General features: G+C 36.6%; 1 protein-coding gene across 2 annotated transcripts; it reads left to right on the top strand.

Annotated features, from left to right (window-relative positions):
* The first annotated feature begins 6,113 nt into the window (after positions 1-6,113).
* Positions 6,114-9,877, top strand: LOC113765238 (auxin-binding protein T85-like). 2 transcript variants are annotated; one of them, XR_003467707.1, is made up of 6 exons: positions 6,114-6,297; positions 6,508-6,614; positions 6,724-6,927; positions 7,392-7,459; positions 8,221-8,420; positions 9,714-9,877. XR_003467707.1 is itself a non-coding variant. In XM_027309352.1 (5 exons), exons 1-5 carry the CDS (start codon positions 6,207-6,209, stop codon positions 8,327-8,329), a joined length of 579 nt encoding a protein of 192 aa, XP_027165153.1. In that variant the 5' UTR covers positions 6,114-6,206; the 3' UTR covers positions 8,330-8,702. The 2 variants fall into 2 exon arrangements, 1 of the variants encoding a protein (XP_027165153.1); XM_027309352.1 differs by lacking the exon at positions 9,714-9,877 and having other exon boundaries at positions 8,221-8,702.
* The last annotated feature ends 3,771 nt before the right edge of the window (positions 9,878-13,648 follow it).

Genomic DNA, 13,648 nt, shown 5'->3' with positions numbered 1-13,648 from the left:
ATTGAGATTCACTGATGCACCTATTTAAAACCATTTTCAGCCTGTTAGCCAAAACCTTAGATATAACTTTATACATAGTGTTGCACAGACTGATAGGCCTATACTGAGTCAATTTTAGAGAGTTATCTATCTTAGGGGTCAGAGTTATAAGAATATCATTAATAGCTCTCAACATATTTCCAGTATGGAAGAAACTGGTAACGGCATTTACCACATCAAGTCTGATGATATTCCAATGCTTTTGGAAGAATAAAGGAGACATATCATCTGTGCTCGGAGATTTATTTGGGTGCATAGAAAAAAGCGCTTTTTTTATTTCAGCTTCATCCACAGGTTGTATCAGTCGCTCATTCGTCTGTCTTGAGATAGTATTAGGAACATCCTGTGGTACTTCTAAGTCAGAGTTTGTTGTTGTGAACAGCTATTGGTAATAGCTGCATATCTCCTCCTTCACTTCTTGGTCTATATTACACCAGTTCCCATTACTTCTCTACAATACTGTAATTTGTTCCTCTTCCTTGTAGCCATCACACTTGCATGGAAGTAAGCTATGTTCTTATCCCCTTCTTTTAACCACCTGCATCTTGCTTTCTGACTCCAGTAGAGTTCCTCCTCCTTATATGCCTTGCTAAGTTGGAGCTTTAAATCTACTATTTGGCCACGATTCCCTTCTCCTTTGGACTCTTTTATTTCCTGCAGCTTCTCTTTAATCTGTGTAATTTTCTTCCCAGAGTTCATCCTCAAACTTCTGTTCCATGCCAACAGAGCCATTCTACATTCGTTTATCTTCCTCATCACTTTGAACATTCTTGATCCTTTCTGTTCTATCTTCCATGCTGTCTCTATGATTCCTTTACTGTCCTCATTTCTTGCCTACATTTGGTCAAAATAGAATCTTCTTTTTGGTTTCCTTTGATGGGGGTTATTATCCAAAATAAGCATACTATGGTCTGAAGCCTCAGTTTCTTGATGAAGACAGATTGCTTTTGCAAAAAGTTGGTACCAGACCACTGATCCTAAACATCTATCAAGTCTCTTTCTCACGGTCTCACCTCACCTTCCCTTTCCCATTGATTACACCACGTCCATGGTTTTCCTTCAAAATCTATGTCCACTAACTCATATTCCTTGATAAACCTGTTAAACTCTTTGAAACTCCCCTCAGTTCTCACCCTCCTCCCCACTTTTCTTCTCCTGATCTGATGTCATTGAAGTCCCCCACTAAAATCCAGTGATCCTCCCATTCCTGTTTTTTTTGTTCTATATTCTTCCACTACTCTTTTCTGGTGTTCTCCTCAGTACTAGCATACACCCCTACCAACCACCATTCACACTTTGCCTCAAGATCCTTTATTTTCGCCTCTATGAAGAAATTTCCATGTCTGATGATTTCCATCTGCATCTTCTCTTTCCAGAAAAGAACCAGGCTACCTGCCTTTCCAACCGAGTCTACAACATGGCAATGGTCAAACTTTATCTGTCTCTTTACTTTTTCCATTACTATTTTTTGGTTTTTTGTCTCACTCAAAAACACAATACTTGGAAAGTGGAGATTTATCATATCCTTCAACTAGGGAATTGTCAAGGGTCCTCCCACACTTCGACAATTCCACACCAGCACTTTCATTTACACTATGGAGGCCTTGCGGGGATAGCCTCCAATTCCCCTTGTTTTGTGCTTAGTTGAACCTCCTTTTTGATTAATTTCTGTAAAGGTTCCTCCCAATCATCCTCCTCCATTGGTTCCTCCTCATCTTTTGCATCCCTCTTCTTCCTTTTTTCTCCTTGTACCTCTTCCTGGATGTTTGTCTTCAATTCTCTTAATGGTGTTCTTGTTCTTCTGTGAAATGCCCTCTGTTGTTTTCTTTCTCCATCCCCCCCTGAACTAATTCTCAGTGTCAGCATTCCTTGATCCTTTCCTTCCATGTTCTCCTTATTATTGTTCCTTTGGCCTAGTGGACTGGAGTTTTCAGTGCTAAACTCATGGACTAGCTCCTCCATATCCATATTGGAGTCCTTCAAACTTGATTGACTCTCCTCCTCCATATGTAGCCCCTGCTTCCCTTCCTGTTGTGGATTTTCCTTCTGTACCTCCAAACTTATTCTCACCCCCTTTTCCCCTCTATTGTTACTTCCAAGAAACTCCTCCCATTTATCCCTTTCTTGTCCTATCTTCCTCTCTTTCACTCCCCCATCCCTTCTTCCTTCTCCGTCTATTTTTCCCTTTTCTTCTTTTTGCCCCATTGTTTCCAGAACTCCCCCTGGCCTTGATGATTCAACTTTCCCTTCCCGTAGCTCTTTTGTCTGTGTTCTTAGCACCATATCCTTCCCAGTTCCTTCCCTTAGTGGAGATATCATTATATTTCCAGCTCGCATCCATGGTCCAAAAAGAGCCTCCCTATGAGTCTGGTTTAAATTCAATTCCAATTTACACACCTTGTCACCGTGACCTATTACCCCACATTTATAGCAGAAATCGGGACATCTTTCGTACTTGAATTCCACCTAGACCATTTTCCCATTGAGTTTTACAGTGGTTCCTCTGATGAGAGGTTGTAATAAGTCAATCTCAGCCATAATCTTCATGTGCCTTCCCTCCTTCCCCCCTCCCGGTGGCAGTATGACTTCATTTACTTTTCTGAATACCCTTCCAATCTTCAGTCCTGCTGCACTACTCATCCAGTGGGTTGGTAAGTTCCAAATTTGCACCATAAGGGCGAGAATCTAAAATACTCAATATTTTTTTCAAACCCCGCACTCCATTCTCTAATCACCAGCACTTGATTGTCTAGAATCCATGGTCCCCCTCTTAATGCTCTTTCCTGTTCCACCTCCTTCTCAAACTGGAACTGGAATACATTGAGTCCTATTTCCGTCACTCTTAGATTCCTGGGGTAACCCCAGACGTGATTGGTAAAATTTTTAATACCCGTGAAATTCGCTATCTTTTCACCCATTATCATTCCCACTAGACTTCCTCTACAGTCCTGAACACTTACTTCCACATCCTCATCACTCAGGTCTATTCCTTCCACCTCTTTCTCAGACAGCTCAAACCTTTTCAACGCACTGACCAAGACTTCCTCCATGTCTGTTTGGAAGCTTACCGATGTTCCCAATACTATCTCACGATGTCAGGAGCTCCTGTGCAACCTGAGGAAAAAACCACAACCTTGATGCAAGAAAGAAAAAGCTGAAGAAATACTAGATAGAAACTAGCGCAAAGCACCCAAAAGGCAGAGTAGAAGGAAAACAACTTTCAAACCAAAAAGACACAAGAAAGGAAGAGCCCTCCCTTTTTACTCTAGTCCTTTTACTGCAAAGGTCAGATCTTTGTGCGCATGGGCTTCGCCTCTAGCTCGCGATCTTGTAACTATGTTTCTAGCTGTGGAAAGAAAACGAGATGGTCTTTGTAAATTTGGGAACGGTATCTGTAATTTGGGTTTAAGGAGATATTAGAGTGTAGCTCAAAGATACTATTGGCTGGAGAGTTTCTTCCAGAAATCTTTGCTCGGACATTCTTGGGATTCAAAGATTTGTAGATTGTGTTTTGGAATTTGAAATTTTTTTGGCTTAGTTACTGGGCGGGAGTTTTCAGAGATAAACTCCTACACCGAGGGGAAAGGCTCTCACTTTTGGAGAGAGAGTCACCTTTTTGGGAATTTACTCCTTGTTAATGCAGTCACTATATTTATTTTCTGGTATTAATTTTTTTTATGGTTATGATTTTCTTATGTTTTATCAAAAAGTTAATAACTATTGTAGTTACAATTATGGAGATGTTAATTTGTCGTATGTGTAATTCTTTTGTTTTATAAGAATTGTTTTATCAGGGGTAAATTTGGAATTTAATTGCATTTAATTCCGAAACACTCATCAAACCAAGCATCAGGAATTGGAATGATGCTAATTCCAATATGTGAACCAAGCTATATATTGGAATGAAAAGTTTAATTCCAAAATCAGAGTCTATGATTCCATTTCCATTTCTGATTCCAATCTGTGAAACAAGCAGCCCCTTACTGGCTTCCGAGGAACTCAACAAGTAAATCAACAAATATAGCATTCAACAAATTGCTCGAGTTATTGCGACAGTTACCTACTCAGCAGGGCAACATAGAGTCATTTCCTTGAGTGACCTTCTTAACAGTCCAAAATAACACGTACACCATTTGCTTTAGATATTGCCTTCCAGGAGGAAAATATGTACATTAACCCCACAATAAGTTGTTATTGCAACTCGGATGCAGGGACAATGTGGTAAATTGCATAATGACAAAAATCCTTTTCTGTTACTGGATTAAGGTCTTGTTTGGGATTGCAATGCTTTTGATAAAAAAGCATTTTTAAGTATTAAAAGTACTTTTGAAATGTTTAGTGAATATCATCCAATAAAATTAGGAGTGAAGGTTTTAGTGTTAAAAATACTTTTAGTAAAAGGTCAAATTTGATACTTGTGGAGTAACTTTTATGATTTAAAAAATATGATATTAAATTTAATTATTTTATCATATATTATCAACTAAATAAAAGATAAATACATTTAAAAATTTTCAAATTACACATTATCTAATACAACAAATACTTATGAAACTATATTTCCAAACACTATACTTAAATACATTTAAGCATTTAATAAATATTTTTATTAAAAATTTTATAGAAAAAATACTTTTCAATAAGTTATGGCAATGCCGAACCCTATAAAAAAGTGTTCAATGTCTACACTGCAGATTTGTTTATAGTGTAATTATGATGAAGTCTCATGGTTTATTAGTCATTTGGCATTGGCCCAGTCCAAAGTGTTGCTGCCGCTTTTGCACTGCCAATCGGAAACTCCACCTCTCCGGTCTCCGCCTTCTACATTTGAGTCTCTGCATTTTTGCACCACCACTTCCACAACCTTCCTCCTCTGTCATCTTCCTTTCAAGCCTTCTCTTCAAACTCCCGCTGGTCAATTCTCAAGCCAGAGGCCAGACACCGCCATCAATACCTTCATATTCTAGGTTTTTTTTAACCCCTTTTCCCGTTGTGTTTCAGGCGTTTAATTTAAATGTTAAAAATACGTTAAAAATACGTTTCAGCTGTTTAGTAATTTGCTACCATTTTCTTTTTTACCCTTATGTGTTCATTCACTTAAATTAAGTGTCCACAATCATCTCTGCTAATCAGGTACCTCTCATTCGCTTAAATTAAGTGGTTAATTAGGAGAGATGTCCACACTCAATTGCTTTAGATTTTGAGATGATTTTGAAAAGTGATGATAGAGAATGATCAGAATGTGTTAAAGCTAATAAATAATAAGAATCAACTGAAGCTACTATTAGTAAATTCTATATTGCACATATATTGCTTGCTATTAGAAATTTTAAAATCTCAATGGAAATACAAATTAGAACATCAAGAAAGGTAATTATATAAATCCATCATCTTTAAATCCTATTTAAGCGTATGTGATATTAAATCCATCATCAAGAAAGGTATTAAGCGTGATTAAATCCTGTTTGATAACCCAATTCAGCATTTAAAGTTAATGAACTCAGATCTTAATATGTTTAGTTACGTTTGATAACCAAAAAATTGAACATTTGAATTAATTGAGTGGTACTGAATTTTCTAGACAAAACTTGTTCTCTGAAATAAGTGATAAACTATTTACTTATCACTGTAGGTGATGTAAATTCAAATATATTTGATTTAATATTTAAATAATTTAATAATTTAATAGATTTGGACTTTGAATTTCAGATTTTATATTTAGACCAAGAAATACTGAATAATGATGTGGGCCAAAAGCTTACCAACTAAAAGAAGGGGGATGAGGGGCCTGGACGGTCCCAGGCAGTTCACGGCCTGGATGAGGCCTCAAAAATTTGTGCGGCTCAGATCACGTCTTGTAACTCGATTTTCACGCCGTGTGGGACCCATAAAAATGTTGTTCTAGTATTATTCGCTGTTGTTCTATTGTTACACCTTGTACAAATGATATTACACCATGTACTAATGGTGTTACACCTTCCGGAGCTCCAGCCCCGCGTCCAAGAAGGGGCTAATCCTTGCAGGAGCCAATTCCATAATTGTTTTAAGCCCCGATTTCACTGCTCTCCTGTATCACATGATGTCACGTGACACAATACTCGTTTAGATTTTCCAATCATCTTTCATAATCGTAGACCTCAGTGGCCTGTGCAGTCCTGGCCGAGAATATGTCCCGGCGGCTGGTGCTGGTGGCCCTTTTAGTTACAGCCCTCTATCTTAGCTCCATTGCCGACGGCTATCCGTGCTCTTCCACCGAAGGCAAGTTTTTGCATTTCTTCTCATCCCCAATCAATGAGTATAACTGATATCTACAAGATTCATTCTCTGTTTCTCCTTTTATGTTTTTTGGCTTTCGAAGTGTTTTTTTTTTGGGGGTAAAAGAAGTGATTTTGTTAGTATAGTGTATTGATTTTTTTAGCACAGTATTGAAGAATTCAATATGAAGAAAGTTTCTCAATTATAATCTAGGGCTTCCATTGGTGAGGAACATCAGTGAGCTTACGCAGAATAGTTATGGTAGACCCGGTTTGTCTCACATGACCATAGCCGGTTCGCTTTTACATGGGATGAAAGAGGTAAGCTAATCCAATACCAATTCTCTGGTGTTAAACTGTTAAATTGAATATTAGGAGGTAGCTTTCTTGCGTCTCTTAGCCCTAAATTCTATGAATGCCCTTTCAATAGGTTGAGGTGTGGCTGCAAACATTTGCTTCTGGATCTCACACTCCAATTCATAGGCATTCATGCGAGGAAGTGTTCGTGGTAATAAAAGGGAGTGGGACTCTTTATCTTGCTTCTAATTCATACTCCAAGTACCCTGGCAACCCACAAGAGTTTCCTATCTTCTCTAATAGCACGTTTCATATCCCTGTTAATGATGCTCATCAGGTGAATTGTTTCGACTTTTGCTTTTCTTTGTTTGATGCAGAACTTTTGCAAATATATCTGTATTCAATTCAGCAATATCTGCATAGAAAGCAAATTGAAAATCATTCTTGCTATTGTTTTTTTCCCTTATCGAGTGGAGGAGTGGGTTTCACAACATGAAAGGAAGAAATCCGAGTGAATTGAAGGGAAAGCTCACCAGAAAAGTGTCTATTAAGTGTTACAGGATGAAGCCCCATCCCATGTTAATGAAATTGACTATGTTTAAAGTTTATTGTTCCATTTTTTTTTCTTTTTCTATTTTTAATCTGAGTTTACATTCCTTTTTTGGTCCTTCCTGTTCTCCATGATTTGTGGAATTGCTGTTGCTAGTACGGTATATATTTACTAATTATGAGTTTGCAGTGCTCATGCTAAAGTATCCTGAGATATGCACAAAACTTTTTGTTCATTTATTTTTGTTGCAGATATGGAACACAAACAAAGAGGAGGATTTACAGTTCTTGGTTATTGTCTCTCGTCCTCCAGTTAAAGTGTAAGCATGTTCTGCACTTCAGTCATTTCTAGTTGCCTTGTATCTCATCAATTTACATTATTCCATGTTAGATCTGTAATACTAGTATCTCAAGTAAATATCTGATTTATGGAAGTTACTTTGGAGGGAAACAAGTTTCAATTTTCATCAATACACACACACTCACATATATAGAAAAGTCAATTGTTCGATGACCCAAAAAGCATTTTGCAGAAATTTTACTTCAAAGATGACTTCAGAGATGTTGTAGCTGGAGTAAGCTGTGTGTTAGTGATGAACTAGAATTCTTCTTTAGGTCATATGGAAACATGATAGTTTAGTTGGTGATGAAGCTAGTGCAAGGATTAAATTGAGAAGAAAAGATGGACATATTTGGGAAAATGGATGGATTTAAGGTACTAGAGGAGCCAAAAGTGTGATTCTTTCCAAATAGAAAATTTCAATTTTCTGGGTTTTGGGGATAGTGAAGACTAGAGGGATGAAGAGAAACATATATTAAAAGGACAGGGAGAACAAGGGGAATGCTAGGTGCCAATTATCTTTTTCAAATCGATCTTTTTTTTTGAACCTTGTAGTGGAGAATAAGATAGATGTTTTTGATGGATTGAGTTCTTTATTTGAAGCAATTGATGGATTATACTTTCATATATCCGATTATCGTGAGACTTAGTAGATTAATATACACAAGTAGATGTATCCCTTCGTATACTTGCATTTTATGGTTAGGAAAAGACAATTATGCTCTGTGTTCTTACTTTCAGGTTTATATATGATGACTGGCATATGCCGCATACTGCAGCCAAATTGAAGTTCCCTTATTATTGGGATGAAGAGTGTTACCTGATGCCTCCAACAAAAGATGAGCTTTAACTTGAAAGCAAGAATCTTGCACAATTAGTGGAAGTCAAATTTTATCCAATCAGTTGCAAGCATGACGCATGCAGTGTTCTCTTTTCGAGAGGTACAATTAAACTCTTGCCTTCTTCAGATCAAAAGGACTAGTATTGTATGGTTCTGTTGGATGGGTGCATTTAATTACCTTTTCTGCTGGATGCTTCAGAGCCCAAGATTTTGTAGCAAGCATTTTGAGAATAGCCAATTTCCATTGTATATTTTCTATATAAGAATGAGATATTACTATAGCAGACTGAAGTATGACAAAAGTTCTGTGGAGATCTTCTTCTGTACCAACTTACATGTTCGATTAAAGAATTGACAAGTTTCTTCTCTATCGTTTGTTTCATCCCTTTGTTGCATTTTTAATTTCTATTTCCGATCAATTACAGCTTATATGTTATACCTTATGGAACTTTCTTGTTGGTATACATATTTTCTTGTCCGAAGCAGTCTAGTACGTATTTCTTTCTTAGACCTCTGAGGCAGAGCATTCTATTCTTGAAGATCTCTGGAACTGGGTACAACTGAGTGTGACTAATTTTTTTGTGAGATTTCACTTCAACAACTCCTCTACCAGGCGAAGGAGAGGGTTTGAGAAGGGACATAGTCATATACCTGCTATGGTTATTGGTTCTGCCATAAGAGGTTGACAAATGATTGTGACTACCTTCAGTTTTTATTTTGAATGTAATAAAAATAAAAAAATAAGTTGAGCCACACAATTCTTGACACAGTTTGGTTTACTTGCATTAAGCCTTAAGGAAACACCAACAAGGGAAGTTTGACAATTTAATAACATATGGAAGAGAGAAGAGACTTTTCAACATAAGTAGATAAAATGGCAATTGGATTCAGCACAATTCTTTCGTCCTCCCACGTGCCGCACACGTGGGTCGCCCGCCTTTTTCTTAAGAACGCTAACCCCCTTTGTGCAATGCGCTGGGATTGATACATCAGTCATCTACATAGACTTGCTCTATAGGGTCTCTCAAATTTCTGCTGCTTGCCCCTCTCTTTCTTCCCCTTCTCCTTCTCCTCACCCTCTTCCTCTCCCTCCATTTATCGGTCCACCACCACTACAGTTGGTTAAGACAGAACAACTTGCTGCGGTAATTCCATAACTTTCCCATTTAATTTCCTTTTTATGGTTTAATTTTTAACCCTTACTTCAACTATTTTATCTTAAATGCTCTGAATGGATTCCTGTTCTCCAGAACAGAAAGATTGAATTTCTTTCTCTCTTCTTTGTTCTACTCTCGTCTGTAGAGGTTTGTCTTTGATTTCTTTGTATCCAGCCAAATATTTCTTTCCTTTCTTCCATTCTTCTCATTTATTTATTTATTTATTTTTTTTACAGGGAGCTTGTTCATACTCCATCAATGTTGGTGAATTTTCTAGAACTAGAATACCCTCTGCCCTTTTTTATTCTTTTTTTAATGCTATTTATCTCTTAATTTTACACTTTAACCCTTGTGCTTTGGTTGCTTTTATTCTGTAATTAGTGCGCTTTGGTTTTGGTTATGTTTTTTCCCATTGTGTTATCTATTTTCCCTTTCTTTGGTGAGTTGCCCTTTCTTTACTTCTGCTGTCATTTCCCTTCCTTTTCCTTTGAACTTTTCTTCCCTTTTCCTTGGATTCTGCATATGTGTATATTCCTCACGGTTTTCTTTTCTTTTTTTTTTTTCCTTATTTTTCTGTCTTGCCCTGTTTCTTATTTGCTTTTGATATTAGATGTGTGTAAGCTTATTGTGCATATCTGAGGTCCATAGTTCTCTCCTTTGGTTTGCTCTTACCATCCAATTCATTGTGTACACCTGCTTATCCTTTTTTTCCTTCCACCGGACTTATTCATCTGTGTATGCTGTGAGGTCTTTTTTGCATTTTTTTTCTGGGGGAAAAAGGTTAACATTGTTACCTTTCTTCATGTTTGGTTGTATTGAATGCAGTCTCTTCAATGTATTATTGAGTATTCTTTTTTTCCTGTTCTGGCCTCTATTTGATATTACTTTAGGCGTTCGTTTGGGAGTTTAGGAAAAGAGGAGGGGGGGGGGGGAACGTTATGAAAGAAGAGGAGAGAAGAGAAGGGATTGTTTATGTTGTTTGGGAGTTTTGAGAATTAGTGGAATGATTTTGGATATGAAAGTCATTAAATATTTGTTCAAGACATTTTTAAGGATAAAATAGGTATTTTAAAAAATTTTCACAAGCTTCCTCCAACTTTCTCTCCATTTCTCTCCAATTTGGGAGGAAAAATTTTGCTTACTATTCATCCTCTCATTTCCTTTCTTTTCTCTCTTACTAAAAACTTACAAACAAAAGAACTTTCTCTTCTTTTCCTTTCTTTTCTGTCCAAATCCTCAACTCCCAAATGAACCCTTAATTTTGCTATGCTTTTTCCCTCTTTCTTGAATTCTCTATGCATTTATAGTCCACATGGCTTCACCTTTTTTTCCCCATTTTCATTTCTTGACCTGTTTTCTCTTTCCTTTAGTTGTTAGATGGATGTAAAGGCATTGAGTATATTTGAGGTCCACAGTTCTTTGCTACGACGGACTATTATCTAAGTTATTGAGGGCTCACATCTCACAACTACTGATGCAGAATGTGCCACAAAAGTGTATTGTCGCTTCGTCTTTGACGATGCGCATGTAGGTTTAGCTTTTTGCCCCTTTTGTGTTGTCATAGTTTACTCTGTGGTCCTTTTGCTTACTTGAAGTATTAGTTATGATTTCAGTAATATATTCCGTGTTAATGCCTTGGGGGTTTGGAATGAAAAAGTTATACTATTTTTTAGCCTACTGTACATGTTGTATAGTGAATTTGAGCGTCTGGTTTATCTTTTTTTCCATTTGTGTGAGCTGTGAAGTCTTTTTTTCCATTTTTTTGGGGGGAAAAGGCTAACATTGTTACCATTGTTCATGTTTGGTTGTATTGAATGCAGTTTCTTCAATGTATTGAGTATCCTTGTTTTCTGTTCTGGCCTCTCTATTTGCTATTGCTTTACTTTTTTCCCTTCTTTTTTCTCACTGGTTTCCTTTTTTCATACGAGTAGTCGTTTTGTTTCTGAGCTGATATTGTGACAAACTAACTTGTCTTTTGGTTGACTGATTTGTAATAGATATGTTTTATATGATTTCAGTAATATATTCTGTGTTAATGCCTCGGGGATTTGGAATGAAAAAGTTATACTATTTTTTAGCCAACTGTACATGTTGTATAGTGAATTTGAGCATCTGGTTTATCTTCTTTTTTTTTTTTCATTTTTGTGAGCTGTGAAGTCTTTTTTTCCATTTTTTTGGGGGGAAAAGGCTAACATTGTTACCATTGTTCATGTTTGGTTGTATTGAATGCAGTTGCTTCTATGTATTGAGTATCCTTGTTTTCTGTTCTGGCCTCTCTATGTGCTATTACTTTACTTTTTTCCCTTCTTTTTTCTCACTGGTTTCCTTTTTTCATACGAGTAGTTGTTTTGTTTCTGAGCTGATGTTGTGACAAACTAACTGTCTTTTGGTCGACTGATTTGTAATAGATATGATAGGAGTTGTTTTATATGCTTTACCAGTGAGAAAGGCGCGCTTTTAGACGGTGTTTCTGTTATTGCTAGAGATTATGTCATTGATCAAAGGTGATTTCCGGTGCTTGGATCCTTCCGTGTTGCTTTTGTTAGCCCCTGCATTTTTTAGATTGCTGACACCTTGTTGTTTATGTTTGTTGCTATGGTAAGAAACCTGTTCTTCTGACATTGTTCTATGATTTTTGAGACTGAAGTGGGGCGGACCATAGTAGATGCAGTGGGGTATGTTGAGTCCAATCCAGTTATGATTGGGTATTAGACACAGAGTGAAGCCTGATAATTGCGAGGTCTGTTTCTAAGCATATTCATGGTTCCTTAGTTAATTTGTGTTAGGCTGTTGTGTTACAGGTGTCTCTGTGCTGTCATTTTTTCTTGGCACTTTTCCCTTCTGGACTTTGAATCATGGATTGTTTGCTAAGTCATAGCAAGCTAGAATGTTATATTGATCTTTTGAAAGGTGACATATTTATTAGGCATTCTGATGGAAGGTGAACCTCCCTTTCTTCAACTAATAATATCCTTGAATTCTTTTCCCTCGTCCCGGGAAATAATGGTTTTTTTTTTTTGCCTTTTTTGGTAGTAGAAGAAGGTGATAAATAAATAAGATAGAATTCAGACCAAGAATCCTAATTATTACAGTTCGGATGAACAAAACGAAAAAAACAGACTTCTCTTATAGTTCAGATGGATTAGTGCTTATCAACCATTGAATTCACTAACTCATTGCGTGTTGATCTGGATGGCGAATATTTTTTTGCTTAATATTGCATTAAATAGTGCGATCCAGGCTTGAATTTGCTTATACCAAATTAGGAATTCAATGGTTGATAAGTACTAATTCATTGATCTCCAAGGAAAAAACATCAAGGACATGGGATAGAATCTGAAACTTCTTTTCAGACAATGCCTATATAAGATTGCGCGGTCTAAAAATATATTGATATCGCCTAGGATTGCTTTGAGGCCCGTGAGCTTCCCCATTGTGTTTTCGTTTTCTCTCTTCATTTGCTAATCAATTTAATAATGCCAATTTCATCAATTAAACAATTTAAGAAAAGGTTCAACTAGCTACCCTAGCAATCAAAAGAATTATTTTCATCACCTTAAAATTAGCAAAGGCTACATGTTAGAGGTTTCCCAAAATAACATCCGGTAAAAGTTGTTATCCAAAAAGCAAAAAAGTAACCATTCATCGCATCGCTCCAAAATTTTGGGTATGCTCCAACTTCTTGCTGCCTCAGAGTCATGCTCAAATTTGTACGGCTCCATAACCTTCATTATAAGACCAAATAGAAGGAAATTAAAAAAAAAAATGTGCAGAAGGGCTGGGTGTCAAATACATGCAAAATAAATATGGTCCTTAAGTATATAGGCATTTTTTTTATATATTATTTTCAGCTATCAATCTTGAGTTTTAAATGAATAGGCATTTTTCTCATACAGTATTCCTAGCTATTAATCATGAACTGGACAAGCAAAATTTTATCTCTATCTATTAATCATGAACTGGACATGCAAAATTTTATTTCTATCGCGCAGAGCGCAGTGTATACCTCGTAGTTATTAGTAAATTGGGTAGCAGTTCTAAATTATGACATTGTCTCTTCTATTTGTGGTCAAGATCATATGTAAGAATTACGATTTTAATGATTAATCCAAATTGTTAGTAGTTTATTACCAAATGTATTATTTACTAAATAATATTTTTATACTTGTTT

This window comes from Coffea eugenioides, chromosome 1 (genome assembly GCF_003713205.1).
Source record: "Coffea eugenioides isolate CCC68of chromosome 1, Ceug_1.0, whole genome shotgun sequence".
NCBI lineage: Eukaryota > Viridiplantae > Streptophyta > Magnoliopsida > Gentianales > Rubiaceae > Coffea > Coffea eugenioides.
This window is presented reverse-complemented; position numbering and strand designations above follow the sequence as displayed.